At 37.8% G+C, this 22,109-nt stretch overlaps 1 protein-coding gene across 1 annotated transcript; it reads left to right on the plus strand.

The window, feature by feature from the left end:
• Positions 1-672: 672 nt before the first annotated feature.
• On the plus strand, positions 673-21,733 carry LOC134601909 (extracellular calcium-sensing receptor-like). Its single transcript, XM_063446414.1, has 7 exons — positions 673-725; positions 2,345-2,636; positions 5,009-5,839; positions 10,120-10,158; positions 12,332-12,559; positions 19,130-19,253; positions 20,811-21,733. The coding sequence occupies exons 1-7, from the start codon at positions 673-675 to the stop codon at positions 21,731-21,733; spliced, it is 2,490 nt and encodes an 829-aa protein (XP_063302484.1).
• Positions 21,734-22,109: the final 376 nt, after the last annotated feature.

The following is a 22,109-nucleotide window of genomic DNA, read 5'->3' on the forward strand; positions in this document are numbered from 1 at the left end:
GGAGTTTGGTGTTCTGCAGTAGCTGTGCCTGTATCTCTGGAAGGTGAAGATCTACTAAACGGCGGTTTAACCCCTTTTATGCCTGGGGGTGCCGTTACAGTATGTATAACTCTGCACTACCATAAAAAAAATGTAAAAAAAATCCAATATATACATAAATAGCAAAATGTAAAAAAATAAAAAAATTAAATATATGGAAATCATTTGGAAAGCTTATCCAAAAATATAAAGTTAAGACCTATATAAGTATTGACAGATGTAACCCTATGCGGAATGCCTGCCACATCGGATATTACTAATGTTCTGACTCAGACACACTCCTATAACAATCCTTTACTGTACATTGATTACCAGGTTTGTTCCAACCAGTGGGAACCCTATACATGAAGCAGCTTAGTAAAATCACATATTATAGTCACAGTGAGCGATACAATTGCTTTTTTTGCTTGCAGTAAGTGACACCATGAAGTATAAGTTGTTGCACTCTTTTCTTCTAGTGGAATCATGGAGTTTAGTGTATATATAGTGATCTGGCACTTAATTGTGTTTGCCCGCATTCCGGTGTTTTACTCTGAAACCCAGCGATGCAGACTGCCTGTCACAGAACTTGGAGGTATGTCACAGCCTGGGGATATAATGGTAGGGGTGATATTACCTCTGCATATGGACAATATGAAGCAACAAGTCTTCTTCAATGAGAGGCCACCAATGACATCATGTAACAAGTAAGTGCTATAAATACTGCATGCATGTTTATTCATTTGGTTTAGTGTTAATTACACCAGTGGTCCCCAACCCAGTCCCCATGGACCAGCAACAGTCCAGGTTTTGTCAGTATCTCCATTTGAATAAAAATGAAAAATACATAAATCCTGGACTGTTGGTGGTCCATGAGGACTGTGTGTGGGACCACTGAATTACATCACTCCACATACTGTACTGAGTACTTTATCACTATTAATGTTTTTTTTCTGTATTTATAGACTATAACTGCAAACACACACATCCAACTATTTTATATTCATAAACTGTTCCTCAAGCACAAGTGAATTGTGCAAAACACAAACACATGATTTTTAAGGTTAAACCTCTTTAATTTAAAAAAATGTCCCTTGAGAGAGGCCATGATAACTTTATACAAATATATCGGGGGCCAAACCATTGAGTGGAAATCTATTCACAAACTGGACTTTACATAGGACACGAGGTCATGTGTTTAAACTGGAAGAAAGAAGATTTCATCTAAGGCAAAGGAAGGTTTTTTTACTGTACGAACAATGAGGATGTGGAATTCTGTATCCATTTTTTTTGTTAAAAGTAGTGGTAAAAATCCTTAGCTACAATCAGTTTTTATAGGTTTAAAATGCAGTTATATAGGGGCGTATAAATAAGGTTGCCTTACTTTAAAATAAGTGGCTATCATAGAAAAAGGGTAGTGGCTTAGTATCATTTGAAATGTATTATTAAAGCCATACATTATATTTAGGCGGTAAAATAGAAGTTACACAAAAGAAGATCTATATACATGGTTAAATTAATGAATAACTTTAGAAATGTGAGCCTTGGTAATACACAGAGAGTCTGGCTTGCAAAACTAGGTCAAAGGTTACTATAAACAGGCCTTCATCACTCTATCTTAACATGAACCATATGTGGTGACCATCCATATACAATGAACGTCTGTAATACTAGTTACATCCTGTGTCTAAAAGAAGTTTGAATAAAGACTTTATAATATTCATATCACAAAAACAAGATTCTACAACACATCAGATATTTTAAAGTTCATTAAATATTTCAGGGTGCTGTGAAGTAGCGGTGAGCTTAACACAAAATGGCCGTATGGTGGAACAGAATCCCCATAGTTTAATGAGATAGGTGATTTTTAAGTAACCTTATAAAATGTAAAACTGTATTTTCATGTGTGCACTGTTCCTTAATCTCTATTATGCATGAATTGTAATCTCTATGGGAGCAATACTACAGAGAAATGCAAGTTCCGTGTGTGCACACCATTCCCTTTTTGTCTTTGCTATTTACAAGAGCCAGACTTCTTTGATGCTGACAAAAAGTAAAGCCATATTTCCATTTACTGACTGGCATAAAAAAATCTCTTGATAGAAAGCTATAGAAACCAAACAAGAAGGCTCTAGGGTTACCCAGGTGTTAAAGAGACCTTTTTTGGTGTGTTTTTTGGGACACAGTGAGGTGTATTAGATTGCACTTTTAATTACATTGTACACCAACCTAGTATGACATAATTTCTAACCAGTACCCAACTGTTCCTCATCTGTCTCCAATACTCATCATATCATATCTCCTGTTATTCTCATTTGCCTTAAAGTTTCTACTATGAGAGCTATCAACATCTTCAAACCGTGATATTCGCTATTCAGGAAATCAACAGCAATCCAAATATTCTCACTAATATTTCTCTTGGATTTCAAGCATATGATGCTTGCAACAATTTGCAGCAGAGCATGCAGGGAACGTTTCAGGTACTGACGGGACGCAGTACGGCCATCCCTAATTACCGGTGCACTGGGAATGTCCCTTTAAGTGCTGTCATTGGTCCATCTGCTTCTACACAGTCTGTTATAATGGCACATATTCTAGGGCTCCACAGATTCCCACAGGTAAGAAATAAGAAAAAAGCATCAAATTGTTATATATCTGCATGCATTTATCCATAGGGAATTCTCACTGCAACTGTAGGAAGATCCTGCTCTACAAGGATAAGTGGTTTAAAGGGACACTGTTGTTCCAGGAATACAAAGCTGTATTCCTTGCACTACTGATCCCCCTGCCTCCCCCCTCCCTCCCGCGCCTCCTACCCAGTAAATAAAAGGCTAAAAACCCTTTATTTACATACCTTACCCAGCGCCGATGTCCCTTGGCGCTGGGTCAACGCTCGCCCCCTCCTCCATCCCACGATGAGCGGGGTCTAATGCCCATGCCTGGCAAATGCTGCACGAGCATTAGACCTCCCCATAGGAAAGCATTGAATCAATGCTTTCTTATGGGGAAAAATGTGACACTGGAGGTCCTCATGCAGAGCGTTTCGATTCCGGAAGCGTGCCCAGTTGCAATGTAAACATTGCAGTTCTCTGGAACTGCAATGTTTTACATTGCAGCACTAAGTGCAGAAAGGACACAGCACCCAGACTACTTTAATGAGCTGAAGTGTTCTGGGTGCCTACAGTGTCCCTTTAAGTTATCTCTATCATATTTAGAATGTGGAGGATTATGGCACAGATGTTTAATCAGAATGTAAAGTAATTATCCAAATAAGATATGTAATTTTATAATCTGTGGTATTTAATTGCAATGGGTCAGCTCTGGTTGCAGTTAGTTACTATTTTTCTATATATAACATACTGCATTCCATGTTACAATATATTCCACCTCCTGGTTCAAAAATATGAATAGCCAGCAGATACGGAATGTTCTCATAGACTATTGTGATGTTTTGCCAACTAAACAAGACATGACTATAATAAGTAAGTTTAGAGAAAATTAATGTTTTATCTTAAAGGAACATCCATTGGTAAAACAAAATCTCAATTTAGTATATATACTACCAATGAAAACATGCATGCACTTTGCAGCCCTCAACTCTTTCTTCAGCACAGACATCGAGTCATTGCTGCAGAATACTCCAATCAGAGGCTCCTCATTGATTGTGCCTTTTCTATGCCACTCAATGAGCTGTGTTACGACTTATTGAAAAGGAGCCTGTGACAAACTGTCATTTGCCACTGGCTTTCTATGTGCCAAACTGCTCTGCTCCCCTGGCTTATGGAGAAGCCTGCTTGCCAGCCTCTTGCCACATGACTATGGCCCTGGGGTGTATGGTCCTTTAAAACCATTACTTGGTCTCATGGACTTTTATTTGGACTAGTGCTGGCCCTTTAAAAACAGTGTATGGACATATTCAAACTTTTGGGACACTTTTTCTGCCCCTTTGAATCCATGGGAAGGTGTTCCTCTTCCTCTTCCCCTCCTCCTGTCCCATTGTTCTCCAGCAGGGCGTTGTCCCAGGGACCATGCCAAATCAGTTGGAACTGGCTGCTTTGCCCCTCCTCTGTCAAAATATGACTTCCACCTATCTCCTGAACCACTTAACCGATTCAAGTGAATTATGGATATGTTGGTCCCCAAATTATGCTGGTTATAAAAATATAAGTTTTATTGATATCGCATGTAAACTCACAAAGTTACAAAAAGTGCATAAAAGTATGTTTTTTAGCTTGGAGATAATTGAGTTGATACAGTAATTAACTCAATTATCTCCCAAGCAGAGGGGAGGATTCTCATTGTAAAAAGTAGTGTGCTTATCTTTTGTTGGTTGTTAGATTTACAGTTCCAGTGCCCCGCAAGGTCCACGTGGGTGGTAACCTTGCTGGGAAAGTTGTATATAAGCAGGAATAAATGCTCATTGGAGTCAGTTCTTCTTCACCCTCAATCTAGTGTCCTGTCTCTTATTGGGGGTAACCAGCTATATCACTACAAGGGATTGCTATGCTCTGCATGCTCCCTTGGATAATCACTTATAAGCTCTTTTAAGAGCTTGTTCCTGTTTCCCTCTCTTGGAGGAGAGGTTCACCCACTGGAGCCTGGAGCCTTGTCATAGGTCCAGGGTGGGTAGGAGACGGCGAGACCCCAACCAAGCTACGGCGGTTCATGGGGTCTGCGCTGGTTGTTGTGTCTGGCAGAGCACTTAGAGCCCTCTGGAAGCGCTAGGAGCATCCAGTAATGGAGGTACCCAGTCGGGGTGCCAGGTGGTCCGTTACAGAGCCACTACTTTTAGCTCTGTGGAGCTAGCAGAAGGAAGCCTCCACAGCTGCCTGATTGACAGCTGGGAGAGGTTTGTGCCCCCAATAATGAAAGTCAAGATTTCTATTGAACTTGTATAAACTGTCACATTTGTGATGTGAAATGATTTATGTTTATGGAGTGGTCTTGTAAACACTTATTTATTTTTAATTGCTTTCACATTTCCCAACAGATTAGTCACTTTTCAACTAGTCCCCTTTTGAGTGACAACAATAAGTTTCCATCGTTCTTCAGGACTGTCCCCAGTGATACCTTCCAGTCTGAAGGTATTGTTCAGATGGTATTGGATTTTGGATGGAAATGGGTGGGAATATTGGGTGTCAACAATGATTATGGTCAACAGGGAATTCAATGGGTGAAACAAGAAATAGTCAAGGCTGGGGCATGTGTGGCTTTCACTGAGAATATTATTACAAGTCAACCAGACCGAAATGCTCCCCGAATAGTTCAAGTGATGAAGGAGTCAACAGCCATGGTTGTGATAATCTTTGCAAGTGACCTAAATGTAATTCCTATTCTGGATGAGATGTTGTTAAGAAGAATTTCAAAGAAAATATTTGTTGCCAGTGAAGCATGGTCCACATCCACTCTTTTTAACATGGAGAAGTATTCTGGGTTTCTCATTGGCACTCTTGGGCTAGCTATTCCACTTGGGACAATACCAGGACTTAAAGGGTTCCTTAACAAAGTTCACCCATCTATGACTTCAGGAGGGAGCTGGGCAAAGCTTCTCTGGGAAAAATCTTTCAAATGCAAATATTTAGATGTTAAGAATGTTACAATGTCTACATACACTGATATAAAGCCATGTACTGGAGAAGAAACTTTGGAAAGCATCCAGAACAATTACAATGACGTATCTCATTTAAGAGGGACCTACAATATCTATATTGCAGTTTATGTTTTGTCCAGGGCGCTGGAAGATCTTAAGTCCTGCAAAAAGGAAAAAGGTCTATTTGTTCTTGGTAAATGTGCTGATATTTTGACATTCAAGCCATGGCAGGTAATTTTACACTTTAATTTCTCCATGCTCAGGAGTAGGATGAATTTTAGTATTACACATTATAAGTTTTCAAGATCAACATGTTAAATGTAAATATTATGAGTTGTAGACAGCTGACAAAATATCTGATGTCTCCATATTTACAAAAAATGTCTTCCTGACTATGAAAGAGGCCAGAATATTTTTGACATGTTTATTCTCTGTATTGGAGGTATTTTTTTCTATCTGTCCAGCTTTAAAGGTGAACCTGGAAAAGTTGGAACTTTACCAAGGTTCTATTTAGCATTTGTCAGCAGCTAACTACGACAAATCAAATTCTTACACCTCTCCTTACTCCATTCTTTATTTGGACATCTATATTACATCTAATCCCACCATCATATATAGATCCAACTACGCCTCTACAATAAAAAAAAAAAAAAACTTCAATGCAGATTAAAAACTTTGAATAAATAAACTTTCTCTAGAATTGGCAAAGTACACAGTGTGAAAACAAATATTTGAGTAGACATGTGTATATTTCAGGCACTGTCTGTAGCCCTCACTTCACAGGACCTATTAGTTCAGTAGTCATGTATAGGTTAATGTGTTAATGGCTAGCATGCAGGCACAAGGATTTGAGCTATATTGTACTGTACATATACCAAATCTATTGGGAAGGATGGTGGCTCCCAAGCCACATTTCATAATACCTACCCAAATGCAACCATGATATGTACTAATATGTATTTGTAGATGTGAATACCTAAATATCTGACTTTTGCCCCAAGATCTCCAACAATTTGGCTGTCAAGATGGAAGTTTTACACACACATTGCACATCTATACCCAATTTTAACTCAAGCTATCCTTAAACTGAACTTTTCTAATTGTCTCCCCTATATTCGGAAAGGAGTCACTGTTTCCAAGCCTATTACTGATGCTTATGGGGGGTGGGAGGGGACGACTAGAAAGTATGGGAATCCAAAAACTAGGACCAGTACACAGAAATGATGCACAGGTCAAATTTAATGATCTGTCACCTAGATAACGTTTTATTCTAAACAGTATTTTAATTTCATTCAAATCACCAAAGTAGGAAAACATTATTTAAAACTTTAAGCCATTAATGATATTCAAAGTTAATTTTAAGGTCAAAGTATCTAAATTGGAAATGTGAAATAATCCACAAGGCAACTATTCTTCCAGTTTGTCTCAAATTGGCTTTCAATCACCATAGCCACTAACGCACACAGTACTGTTTATGGCATCAAGAAAAAACTGTCTAGTAATGGTTTGACAACTTACTCAAGTCCATTCTGGTGCACAGTTTTCTATTTCAGATGTACATTTAAACATGTGATAGTATTCTCATGTTTGTTGTCTACTAATTGTACAATAGAACTGTTGATACTATATTTGCTGTACCCCCTCTGTAACGGACATGCCTTGTTATTAACATTTCTGCAAATATAAAGTTGAATAAAATATAGACATGCTATTCGTTTAGTTCCGAATTTAATTTCATCCAAAATTCTAACAAATTCAGCAATTTGGAAGCTCCTGAATTTCAAAATATTCTTAACAGAAATAAAAGGAAAACAAACAAATTTGTATCAAATTAAAACAAATTATTTCAGATCCATTAGTTTTCTTAAGCATAGCAAATTAGGGACTTATTTGGAAAAGGGCTTTTTTTTCTTAATTTTGATCTTTCAGCTGTTTAGTAGTTGGCTCATTCATTTGGTAACATTACATGGTGTCATTACATGAGATTGTCATGATTAAGGGTGCCAAATTAGGGACTTATCAACTGAAAGAGCAAGTTTAAGAAAAACTCCCTAATTGGTACCTTTACCTGGGATCGCCATATTTAAGGATAACAAATTAGGGCACTGTTTAGCAGATATCTCCTTTTTCGGTATACTTTAATAGGACATTCCCACATAATGACAGAATATCAAATTAGGGTGCTATCTACTAGACAGCTAAAGGACCAAAAACAAGAAAATCTCTTTTTCTTTCAAATTTGCTCTTTCAATTGGCTCCCCTCTGTCAGCCACAGCAATTCTGGACTTGCTGTCTGTTGGAGATAGGAAAATTCACCAAAAGGCAGGTTTCATCACTTGAGAGGTACTGGTAAGTCAATAAGGCAGCCTGAACAACCCAGGCAAGAGTTTCTCTTAACTGGAAGAAATATGATGTAATGGAAAGAGGGGAATTGGAAGTAGCATCTTGGTAAATCCTCCATTGATATATGCAAAAAAAAAAGGCCAGGAGGACAGAAGAGGTAGCAGGAAGATAGTGTAGTATTGAACACAACCATAAATGAAGTAGAAAAAGAGATTCATTAAAGAAAATGGAACTAAATAGCTTCTCTGGATAGTGCCTGAGCGGTATAATCCCCACACAAGGAGGTTCTGGTGCGTCACTTGATCTCAATATATGCTCCAGGAATATGGAAGGGAACACAGAGATGGACACTATATAGGGTAGTACTTTTAAGTGCTGTTGGTACCAACTTCCAATCAAGATGATAATGAGTTTAAGGAATAATGGTATGAACAATTGAAGAACTGCATTTTGGGACCAATGAGAATACATAGTTACATAGTTACATAGCCTGAAAAGAGACATGTATCCATCAAGTTTAGCCTTCCTCACATCTGTTTTTTGCTGTTGCTCCAAAAGGAAGGGAAAAAAAAAAAAAAAAACAGTTTGAAGCACTTCCAATTTTGCAACAAACTAGGCAAAAAATTCCTTCTTGACCCCAGAATGACAATTGAGCACAAGATGAGCTAAAACCAGCTTGACCTCTGAGCGGGGACCCACCAAAAGGCAGGCTATTTCAGCTGCTGTCCGTTCTCAGTATACTCTTGCGCCCTGTTTTTTTTTATATCTATATATATGTATATGAATCAATACACAATACAAAATCAAATATTCCCAAAGACAAAAATGCACAATTAAATTGTTAATTATACTAACTATTACATATCACCCAAACCACAGAGGGAAAAGAGAATTATTGTCAGAACAAACATTTTGAAAAGCGAAACTCCAATAGACAAAGGTTAAGAGAACCAACATCTCCTAACAAACTAATAAAGAGGAATCGCTTGTACACCCTGTCATCTGATTAAACTACAGATCTATAATATAATAAGATGATAATCTTTTAGAAATATATACCACCTAATACAGAGTAAGAAAAGAGCCCTATGCCCAGAAGTATAAGAAGTGGAAGAAGACAACAACAAAAAAGGAAGACTTGAGTAATAAAGAAGAGTATCATCCAACCATCTTCTAAAGATGCCTCAAACACTTCTGAAATACAAGATAATATTAAAGAAGGAATTTTTAATTATTCGCAAAGATCGCTAATTGTTACAGAAATAGCTGTCTCAATTAAACAATTAAAATATACTCCAACTTGAAATTTTAATAATTTTAAGGCATATATTGATAATAACAAAAACGTAAGACATGCCACCATTAAAATATTCTATGCATGCAACACTACTCAACAAGGAATATTAACCGCACTAATTTCAAGAACTCTCAGAAATACAAACAAATCTCAGACCCACATCAACATTTTATCTTTCCACCAGAAAATAAAAACAGCAAGTTTGATGAAAGTTATTTAACAAAAGAAGAAAAAGCAGACATAAAACTATAAGAGATGAAACTGACTGATAAAGATGGGTGTTTAGTAATATTGCCAGTTGAAATGTTTAAGAGTGAAGTATGTAACCAACTAAATGATATTTCAGTTTATAGTTACCTTACCTCAGACCCCATCTTAAAAACAAAAAGTATGTAAAAACAACTATTAGAAGAAGGAAAAAAAAATCAACAAATCTTAAACAATTATGAATACCAATACATAAAAATTACTCATCCATTCACTCAGGTGATCTATTTATTTTTTTTACAGAAAATTCATAAAAATGAAACCAACACCCAAGGTCATCCAATAGTTTCTGGGAACTAAAATCTTTTATCAAACTTCTCCAGCTACGCCAGTTTATTTATGGAGGAATGGAAAGACTCAGTCATCTGGATGAATAATCAGTGGGCAGCAAACTTGGTCCTCTAAAAATGATATAAAGATGATTTATTTATTTTTTTGGAACGGTCCTGAAAATTGTCTTAATAATATATATATATTTTTTTAATGAAATAGAGGCATAAAATTAAGTTCTGAATTCAATAAAACTAACATCAATTTTTTAGACTTAGAAATATATATTAAAAATAACATGATACCACACTAACATGTTTCACCTTATTGACAGGCTTTCTCAAAGTGTTCACTTGAGAAACCTGTCAATAAGGTAAAGCGCGTTAGTGTGTTACTCTTTTATGCTTTTACATTTTTTTGGGAACTCCTGTACACCTGCGTTTGTGGAGTACCTCATTACGTGTGCATCACAGAGAGCCAGTTGTGGGCTCAGTAAATTGTGAGTGAGCATCCTTATAAATACTTTTTTTATTTTGGTGTTTTGAACATACTACACTATATTGGTTCTTTTTGTTTTTGTTCTATATGATCAAGAGTTTCCCCATTGGATCAAGACACCAAGTGTATCAAAAGGTGGGGATTGTACTGATGAGGCACACACATTTTGAGCTAGTTATCAGCTCCAGAAAACTGTAAGTGAATTACTATTAATTTAATTCTCCTTAACTTCAACATACTACACTTTATTCTGCACTTTATCCTCCTTTCCTTTACATATTCACCTATCTGAATTTGGATTGGTGGACACCCTTAAGGCGCTGCTTCCCTCCCCTTTTATTCTACATTCTCTTTTATTGTTTTATTGCACTTTAAAAAAGATAGTAATACTCTGATCATCCTGGATCATCCTGTTTCATTTTGAAACCCAAAAATTTCCTGGACTTTGACCTCACCAAAGCCTTATGAAGTTAGCAAAACTTTACTTTGCTCCTGAAATAGTAAGTGAATTTTCATCTATTTCACCTGTCATATCACACAGTGTGCACTATTTTGCTGTTTTTTATCTTTTTATATATACCACGGAAAGGATACCACAGCACCAACATATCCTAAGAGTGGCGACCATACCACTCCACGCTGTTTGACGGAGCCACATTTTAGGCTCCAATAAATGTGAGTGTATTTCCTATTTTACTCAGTTTTAAAATACCAACATCACTGAAAAGCACTAAACTACACACTATATAGTGTCCATCTCTGTGTTCACTTCCAATTAAACTGTAAATAGCTCGCCCCTCCCCCGCACTCTAATTCCTCTCTTGCAACTGTCATCAAAACAATAAGTCTTCAGCAAATACTATTCTACCAACCTACTTTTCTACTCCTTCCCTTACCTTGTGCCACTCTACCCCACTCCATCTAGCATGTAAGCTCATTGAGCAAGGCTCTCAACCCCTCTGTTCTTGTGCGTCCAACTGGTCTGGTTACAATTACGTGTCTGTACCCATTGTACAGCACTGCAGAATTTGTTGGCGCTATATAAATAATACTAATATACCTGGACCATATATGTGATCAAAAGACATGCCAGGATATCCTCAGGCAGGGATCATACAGCTCAGGCGCTATCTAGAGGAGCTCTTTAGCTTCATTTCATGTAAGTGCATCTCTTATTCTTGTTCACTTTTGGTTGTGTTAATTACTACTCTATATTACCCTACCTCTCGTACCCTCTTTTTATTGTTGCATGTATCAGTGGAGGATTTACCAAAATGCTACTCCCAAATTCTCACCTTTTACTACCTTGTCTGTGGGAGACTCAGAGTGTCTGAATCAGCACCAATCATAGTGTATTAGTAATGTCATAGTAATGTCATAATGAAAACAGCCAGTAGATGGCGAGAACATACCATGCTCTGTTGCTTTATCTTAGAATTCCCCATGCCAATATCAGTACTGGTATTAACAGAGTGAAACCATTTGGATTAGGTTAAGGATTAGGATTAGGGTTTGGGTCAGGATAATGATTAGGATTAAGGTATTTGTGTGGAGTGTTATTGTACTCTGGAGATTTTGCTTAGTCAGTTAATATAATTGTATTATGGTGGCACAAAAGAAATTTAAAAAATAAGCAAAAATACAATATGTATGTAAAAATTTAATGTTATGCATTTTTGGAGTAATTTGAATATGTGCGCTACTGTAATCCCCCAAAATACACTGTTCACCAATCTTCCATTTGCTATTTAAATTGCAATGGGCAGGTTGTGCATTCAGCCCTGTATTAAAAAACTTGACAGGGGTATGTGAAGGGCTCATTCTGTAATTAGGAGATATATCTGAGCACAATGACTAATGAATGTCCTTTAAAAACAGTATATAGTATGGGTTGGTGCATTAAATGAGGAAGATGTAAAATGCTGTCATAGATGCTCACAGCAAAAAATACCAAAATGTCTTGTATCCCAAAGTACAAAACAAACAAACAAACAAACAAAAGCGGTGTCCATAAAGGGTTAATGAATTCCATATGCCTTCACTTACAGCTCTTGAATTACTTGAAGAAGGTGAAGGTTAAACTGAGCGACAGCAGAGAGCTTTACTTTGATAGAAACAGGAACCCACCTGCTGTTTATGACATTATAAACTGGCAGCTTGGCCTTAATGGAACCGTAAGGCATGTCAATGTTGGCAGTTATGACACATCAGCACTTCTTGGACAAGTCTTCACCATCAACACAAGTGCCATAGTCTGGGGAACTGAAGACCAACAGGTAACAACTAAATTCTTATCTGTACATCTTTTCCATTACTCATTGGGCATTAATCATTAAACCAGGAATTTTTACTTGTCAAACAAATTACAAAATTTAGGAAACAATTCACAAAATCAAATCCCTTACACCATCCAAATTGGACCTTCAAAACTTACCTAGAACGCTTTGGGAAGAATATGTATTCACTGAGCGATTTCTCTTATTACAGCATGTGGCAAAAGTAACCTCGCCAATGGGTTTTGGAGAGGCCTGCTTGCCAGCCTCTTGCCCTGTGACTATGTCCCTTGGGGTGTATTGCCTTTTACAACACTACTTGTGCATATTGGGACTTAGCACAATGCCCCTTTGAAACATGTGGCGGCGGCCATCTGAAATTGTCCAGCAGTGTTTTGTCGTTGAGTGTATGGAACTGTTTTGGGCATGGGACCATGGGCACGGTGGGACAAAAATCAGACTTCCAGGATATGTTATTCACCCAGATCGGGGCTATCAGGGGATGTGACTTTTGTGGGGATATGTTGCATTTCCGGTACTTTTGGGGGTTTGTAAAAATGTATGTTTTTTTCTGTTTAGCGTTAATTGAGTTAGTCCATTGTCTTTGTTAGTTGTATCACAGGCAGAGGGGAGGGTTTGTGTACATTATCTGGGAGTGTCTAACTGTACAATACTGTTTTGATTGGCTTTGTGACTTTGTGTCCTATGCTCCAAAAGGTCCATCTGGGTGGTAACCTTGTGGGGAAAACTGTATAAAAGACAATAAACCCTCAGATCTGCTGAGTTCTTGTTTTACCCTTAACATAGAGCCTCGTCTCATGTTTGGGGAAAAGGCTGAATCTACACTGGGGGACTCTGTATACTCCCCTGGACTATAATCACTAAGCTCTTTTAAGAGCTTGTTGCTGCTACTCTCTCTTGTAGGAGAGGTTCACCAATTGGAAACTAGAGCCCTGTCATACATCCAGGGTGGGTAGAGGACAGCGAGTTCCCAGCCAAGATGCAGCGGTTCATGGGATCTGCAGTGATTATGGTGTCTGGTGCGGTGCTGATGGTCCTTGGTAACCACTAGGAGCATCGATTGACGGAGGGTCCATCACATAGCAATTATATTCTTTAGCCCTAATAAACATCTTTCTATCCTGTTGTTTTATGCAGCAAATCATTAAGATACACACACTTTACAAGGATACTCAGCTGGACACTAACCAACAGCGGCAAGGAGTGGGTGCAACTGGAGGCAGACAATACATGTGTGGATCGTGAATTGATGGGGCATGACTCACAGATATCAACTCATTTGTGAAGGCTCACTGTGGCATTGCTGAGGCCCAAAATTCTTCCTGATGACGACCCAAGCCCACTGCTCTCCTTGAGGAACAACCCAGCCTTCCTGGCTGATGCCCTGGACCCCATGGGGAAACTACAAGGCGACAACGCTTACCCTCATGTAAGCATTGTTGCCTTGTAGATTCCCCATGGGGTCCTGATAGATCAGGAAGGGAAAGTGAGCCAAGTAGAGGAGCTATTCCTAGGCACGAACTGCATGTTCCAACATTCCATAGCAAAATCACAGATAGCTGATTATATCACCTCCATCCCGCAGAAACCTTGCCTCACCTTGGATACAACAGAATTAGAAAATGTATGCCTACAGGATTCAATGGGGCCCAAAAGTATCTCCACAATCTAGAACATGTTCATGGCTAATCTGTACCAACTACCCCCCCCCCCCCCCCCATGCCACAGAGGATGGGAGGAAGACCTACTCGTTTACAGAGACAGAATGGGACACGATGCTTCTCCTGATACAAAAAACCTAACATCAACACGAGTACAGGAGAACTCATACAAAATATTTACATGCTAGTACCTGACACCACTGACCCTCAATAGACATGACCCTACCACACCGGATACCTGCTTGTGCTGCAGTTGAATTTGGCTGTCCTGGGAGGTGATTAGCCAAGTAATCACAAAACTCTCAGAGGAGCCACACCTGGAGAAGCCTGCCATCTACTTGCTCCACCACTCCCAACTGGGGATGCAAGGCTACAAAAGCTCTGTGATTCCATGCCTTCTGAATGCTGCAAGAGCAGTGATTCCAATATACTGGAGACAACAACATACACCACCGCTGCACAAGTGGGTGGAGGAGGTCAAGGACATTAGACAGTTCGTAGACCGGAACCTTATCTCCACCGAAAACGATAAACCCAATGATGGCTCAACTGGATTGAATTCCTAACATCAGCCAAGAGCAGAGTAAGACCCACAACTATGATACAGAATAAACCTGTCCTGAAGAGCCATGATGGCCAAAGAACACTTCCCGATCAAGCCCCTATTCCTCCCCCTTATTTTTTTCTTCTTCCTTTTCTCTACCCCCTCCTCCCTCACCTTATCTATTTCTGCAGCTTTCCCCACCCATATGCCCCTTACTATAATTCTCATGCTGGGCAGCCAGTCGCTGCCCCTGAGCGGCACTGGAACACTCACAGAAGCAGACAGGACATCTTGAATCTCTGACCATAGGCATCCCACATAGGGAAGTTGGGTAGGCTGAGATTTGAGACAGGGAGAGCCTAAACTAGGGGAATGACTTCCTTACCAGAAGGTGGAAGACACTGATAAAATAATCAATCAGAGTTGAAAACATTGTGCTGCTTTACCACTCAATCTACTTTTGCATTGTGTTAGCGTCATTGCCAGTATGAACTAATTTCCATCTCCACATATGTTTCCTATTGTTGTACATTTCTCACTTATCACCCACTAGGGCTTATCATTACTCAGCACCCAACAAACATTACATATGTTCTGTCATATTATAATTTTGTGATGTGTAAGCGTTTTACATGCATACCGAAATTTCCACTTACAAACAAGTAATGCTCAATAAGACCACATATCACTCTGCTACAACAACCATGCTTACTCAAACGCCTACATTAGAATACACAACCAACCTAATTTGATATATGATTACAGGAAGCTGTTATATTCATTTAGGATTTCTCCTTATTGATATATAAATATTTGTTTTCTGCTGACTCCATTAGCCTCTGCGTGGGCACTTTTTAATTTCATTTCTTACTGTTTTTATTACAAACTAAATAAAAAAAACATTTAAAACAAATCATTAAAATAAATAATACACAAATATTTTGACACAATGGTCAGACTTACTAAACCTGTCAGTACTTTTGGAGAGTTTACTCCGCCAAAAGTTTAGATGTGGCAATGTTTGCAATGTTTTGCTTCTAGGCACACTTTATTTTACCTTCATTGTAAACATACCCCAAGCATGTAAAGGTTTACTTATGTGTTTAGTTTGTCAGTCTAATTTGTTTAGTTAATTCATCAAACAATCAGACATCGGCACTCCAGTTGTTTTGGACTGCAATTCCCATGATGTTTGCCACCATTATGGGTGTAAGAGCATTATGGGGGATGTAGTTCACAATACCTGGAGTGCCGAAGGTTGTCTATCCCTTCGCTAGACGATGCTAGTGATATATAACTGTAATCACAAAATTCCATCGACATCTTTTAAAAGGCACCTGTCATGCCCCAAATAACATATGCTCATTAGATTGAGCATAAGATTATATCTATACATTGTTCTAGCAGTTTTGCTAGCAAATGTATATATTAGGAGAAAGAAAACTATTTAAAAGTCATTTTCTCCCAGCTGTCAGTCAATGCCTGGGCTGCTGAGCAGGCTGAGGCATTGACTGACGAGGGAGAGCAGAAAAGACTTCAGGCAGGAGGTCCTTCTGCACTCCACCCATAGCAATCAAAGCGCATGCACTGTGGTTGCTAAGGAAGCTTCCTAGTCAGTGCTTTAGACCTGACATTACTCTGTTCAGATTCAGGCACACGGGAAATACAGTGTGTCGATGTTACTGATGAGATTTGCCCTGCTTGGGGATGCAACACATGCAGGCCAAATCAAAGAAGTCTTCGAGAGAAGCGCAAGTGGAACAGTGGATGGTCCGAAGGTGGTTGTTGCACAAAGAGTAATAACACGAAGCGGCGCTGGAATAGAGGAAAAGTGTGTAAATCAACATAGTTTGATTAAATACATAGTTTGATTAAATACACCATGCATTCAATGTATATGGGAGTGATTTCAGGTAACTTAACACACTTTAACTACTCTTTCTGTAATAAATCCATTACATCTACTTATGAAACTTCTTTGTAAAAGCTACTGTGTTTAAGGTATGAAAAAATATATACGCATTTACATATCATGGGTTCTCCATAAAATTAAAGATAACTTCTTAAACTGCTGAACATCGACCATAATAGATTTACTAACATTCAGACAGACTTCTTGGTAAAAGGTTTGTAATTTTTTCAGTAATTGGTGTATGATAGAAATAAATAGTTGGGGTCAAAGTATACTGCTGGGCAAAGCGTTCCATTCACTTTATTATTGGACCGAACGTTCGGGGAGAGCCGTTCAGTGATACACAGACAACGTGTTTCAAATTGGGTTACTACCAATGTATTAAAGGTCAGGCAAACATATTTATGGACAGAAGTTATAGCAAAAGTAACATGGCAAGATCTGGTCTGTAACAGGTTTCATGCTTAGCCGATATTTAACAATTGCTATTTCTAAAATAGTCTGTCCATTTATATACTTAATTTTTTAACCCTTTCAAAAATATTAGCTCCTCAGAAACACATCAAACCACTAATATTGTGCTTTCCTAATTGAATATAGAATTTTGCTGAATTCTTTGGGATTATTTTACATAAATACCGAATACATGTTCATGAATACAAAGCTGTTTTGCAAAGACTGTTCGACAAAAAAAAATTCTGCCAACCTAACCATTGGAGGCAAATAGATATTGTGCAAACATACATTCCTATTTTTTCAATTGTTATCAAATCCAGGTTCAGTGTGGTATGTTACATAGCTACATAGTAACATTAATGGTATTGAAGTCTCAAGCCCATCATGTTTAACTTGAAGTGATTGCCAATTATGTCACACAACAAGGAAACTTATTAACTCCATCATTGAATTACATTTCTCAATGAAATTTGCAATCTGCTCACATACATTTTGTTTCTAAAATTATTCAATAAGACATCCTCTTTGGAGGAGAATTCCACATCTTTATTGTTCACTCTACAAAGCACCATTTCCTCTGCTGTAAGTGACATCTGTTGCATTATCCAGGTAATGAGCATGTTAGCACATGGCAGTTTGTACTGATACTACATATATTTGTATTGTGCTATCCTATTCCCTCTAAGGTGCCTTTTTCTAAAGAAAGAAAACATTTTCTAGCCTTTTTTCATTACTAATGTTTTCCACCCCTTATTAATTTTCCAGCACACCTCTGCACTTTTTCTAGTTTGTCAATGTCTGTCTTTAAAACTTGTAGACAAAGTTCCACCCCATATTCAAGGCAGGGTCTTACAATTGATTTGTAAAAAGGCAGAATTATATTTTAAACATGTGATTCATTGCCCCTTTTAATATATGAAAGCACCTTACTAGCGTTTGCAATCACAGACCAGCATTTAATTCTGCATTTAATTCTGTTGCCTCGTTTGTGATCTATAAGTGTTCCTTAAACCCTTAAGGACACATGACATGTGTGACATGTCATGATTCCCTTTTATTCCAGAAGTTTGGTCTTTAAGGGGTTAAAAGTATTTTTCATTTAATGTTATCCTTAATTCAACCCTTATTTAATGTATTAGTGGCTCATTGGATCCTTATTCTAAAATGCACAACTTTGCATTTATCTGTATTGAATCTTATATGCCACTTTTCTGCCCAGTTCACCAATTTGCCCAAATCCCATTGAAGAGAAGTTATATCATGTTCAGACATCTTAGTTTTGTGTCAACTACAAACCATGACACATGACTTTCAATGCCCAATTCTAGACCATTTATAAAGATACTAAAGACAAATATTCTCTGCATGTCATAAGGTCAGTCCAAGGTGGGTACTCATAGCAGTATTTGATTGGAGAAGCACAATATTCTGATGCGCATGCGCTCTTCAATCCAATGCTTCTCTATAAGAAGCATTGGATTGGACAGGATTGCAGGTGACATCAGCATGCCTGCTGACATCACCGAAGGTGGAGCTGGTGGCTGAAGTAATGGAAGTGGAGTGAGCAATATTTATTTAGCCTAATTTTTACAAGGCAAAGGGAGGTGAACATTGCAAGAAGAGGGCCTATAGTCCCATAATAACAATTGTAATTTTCAAGGCTATAGATTCCATTTAACATGGTTATCTTATATTCTATATCATAACACATAAGACCTATCAAACTATTATTATGGGTGTTCTTTATAAATGTGTAGTGTGTGTTTACAACTCATGGGTCAGCAATTTCACTTCTGTTATGTTATTAGTTAATGTCTTGTCATTCTTCTCCCACTCACGTTTTTTTATTAAATTATTTAAATATTATGGTCAAACAATACATCCTTGACAACACATGCACAGCCATCAGTCTTAAACTAAGATGTCACTGATAGATATAATAACAGAAATAGATATTAATTAATATTCCTCACCTCCAGATCCCTGTCTCAGTCTGCAGTCAGAGCTGTCTCCCTGGTTTCCGCAAAGCACCTAAAAGAGGAGAGCCGGTCTGCTGCTTCCAGTGTGTCCCCTGTCCACAAGGCGAGATCTCCAATCAGACAGGCAAGTAATGGTCAATACTCCATTCTACACCTATATTGTGGGTTCAGAAAGTAAGATAGGCAGGAATACTTCATTGGAAGCAGACAGTTATTACCATTTTTATAGAACCAACATATTCCTTGGAGCTTTACAATAAGACATTGGGGATATAAAACAATATTTTTTCAGCTCTTCTTTTTTTTTGCTCTATTGGTTATCTTTTTCAATTAATCAGTGTACGGCAAATTGCAAAATATGTGTATCATTTTATATTTTGCAGTGCACTGATCGGAACATTTTTGCGTCCATTTAGTTTTCTTGAATTGTTATTCACCAAAGCGACTTCATGGTTGAAATTTGTTCAAGAGAAACTCTACATGGACGAATCCCAAACTGTCCAAAACTATTTTTTTTTTCAGACGAATCAATTCAGACGAGCCATAGTTTACTTTGCAAGCATGTTACCACCAAATTAGTGATCATACCAGGTGAGAGAGAAACACACTCCCACATAGTTTCACACGTGTTTCATGAGTACAAAACAGAATAGAGGTATTGACAACAGCAGCTAACCATGTTGCATCAATGTACGTTCCAGAGTTGCAACTCACAGGTTTGAGTCATGCTGTGCTTATATCCTGCGATGTGATGTCAAATTGTGCAATACAGGACTTAATAACCTGGTATCTAAAAATACCAGGAGAGCATAAAGAGCATGCAAATAAAACACAGACAGACACCTAAAGCTATTTATCAATAAAGGCTAACAGAATAGTAAAAAAAAGTCAAGAATGCATATCCAAAACAATAACCTAATGGTAAAATATTGTATTAAAAATAAAGATTGTTTTTAATGGTCAAGCTTCTTCTAATAAGCCATTCCTCTTACCATACTTTTTACCCTCTTCTGTAGGAGCTCATTATTACTTGGTGCTATAAAGTGATAATACTCACAGTAATGTATCTTTGAACTACAATAAACATGTGCAGAATACAGTCTGTGTAAATGCGTTGTATTGTTCTAAATGATGTTATAGTTGTATAAATTGTTATTATTAAGTCACCTAAAATTTCTCAGAACAACGTCATCCCTGGCCACATCTAACATGTTACGTGGTGTGATTTATTATCTTGCCTTCAGTGTCCACCAGATATTTATTATTTGTTGTATTATTAATATTTATTATATTCTTTATTGAGATTACAAAAGTCATACAATATTGAACACAAAGCAGATTATATAGAACAAAGAAATTGGGTCATGCACGCTACGTACATGTAGCAGGTGGTAGATAAGGTTAGAATATCAAAGTATGTTGATGATTATAGCATCTCTACATTTGCATTTGATGTATATTGCATTGTATCTATCATATTATTAAATATACTGTCTATCTCCTCCACATCATACTAGAATAACCTATTCCAGTTAATTATTAATTTACATTTATTGTAATATAAAGAGAGCTTTAAAATCATGTTCATTGTCCAGCAGTACTCCTTAGCAACTCCACATTGGACATATTGCAATATTGTGTTTGAAATATTATTGTGTAACCCTGTATTCCTGAATTAAAGATTCTATCAGCTGCACCAAGTGTCCGTGGGATCAGTGGCCAAATCCTCAGAAGTCGCAATGCCTTCCAAAACCCTTGGAGTATCTCTCCTTTGGAGACCCAATGGGATTTGCTATAATGACTGGGAGCATCACTTCCTCATTGGTTCCTGCTTGTATTTTAAGACTATTTATCAAGCATAAATCCACCCCCATTGTAAAAGCTAACAATTACACATTAAGCTGCATTCTTCTAGTATCTCTTTCACTTTGTTTCCTATGTGCTATGGCTTTTGTTGGTTACCCTCAGCCAGTGATGTGTCTTCTACGCCAGATTATGTTTGGCATGGTTTTTGCCCTCTGCATCTCTTGTATTTTATCCAAAACTATCATGGTGGTTTGTGCTTTCATGGCCACCAAACCAGGCAGCAATCTGATAAAATGGACCATGCCTTGGGTGTCTTACATTATAGTTAGTATTTGTTCTCTTGTACAATTCCTCTTGTGCATTACGTGGTTATCTTTTGTTCCTCCATTCCCTGAACTAAACACAGAATCCCAACCGAGAATTATCACTGCTGAGTGTAATGAAGGTTCACCCATTGCATTCTGGTGCATGTTGGGATATCTTGGCCTCCTGGCCACCATCAGTTTCATTGCTGCCTTCTTGGCCAGGAGACTTCCTGACAGTTTCAATGAAGCCAAGTTCATCACCTTCAGTATGCTGGCCTTCCTCAGTGTCTGGGTGTCCTATATCCCAGCTTCACTCAGTGCCCGAGGAAAATACACAGTGGCCATGGAGATATTTGCAATCCTATCTTCTAGTTGGTCCCTTGTAATCTGTATGTTTGTTCCGAAATGTTTTATTATAATGTTCCGGCCTGATAGGAACTCTAGAGACAATTTAATACGAAAAAGCAGAGATAAATTTATTGTAACTAAATAAATGTAGATTTGTGGATTACATCTCATGTTCTTATTTTGTATGATAAATTATAGATCCAGAATGCACTGCATTGTTATAATATGGTTCAGGCAAATATTAGACTTAAGTTTAGTTTCAGACAGAACTGTATTCTGTCTGAATTTTGACCAGTCTGGTGTCTGGCAGTATACCCAAATTTCCAAATCGGAAATATACCTGAATTACACATTAATTGAAATACACAAGGCTGCCCATGGCTCCAAAGACACAGATGATTGATATGGAAAAAAGATGATTGCTCGGAGACAGTAATATACTTTTAATCACAAATCAAGAGAAGTGAGCAAAGGAGGGAAGAAAGGGAGATGCAGCAAAAAAATCAATGTTCATTTATTTA

This window comes from Pelobates fuscus, chromosome 3, assembly GCF_036172605.1.
Source record: "Pelobates fuscus isolate aPelFus1 chromosome 3, aPelFus1.pri, whole genome shotgun sequence".
NCBI classification, from domain to species: Eukaryota; Metazoa; Chordata; class Amphibia; order Anura; family Pelobatidae; genus Pelobates; species Pelobates fuscus.

Bases quoted from the DNA above. Each gene is read 5' to 3' on its own strand.
- LOC134601909 (XM_063446414.1), top strand. From the start codon at position 673: ATGAAGCAACAAGTCTTCTTCAATGAGAGGCCACCAATGACATCATGT. The intron at 5,840-10,119 runs GTAATTTTACAC...CCTTATTGACAG, and splicing joins TGACATTCAAGCCATGGCAG to GCTTTCTCAAAGTGTTCACT. The intron at 12,560-19,129 runs GTAACAACTAAA...CCTCACCTCCAG, and splicing joins GGGGAACTGAAGACCAACAG to ATCCCTGTCTCAGTCTGCAG.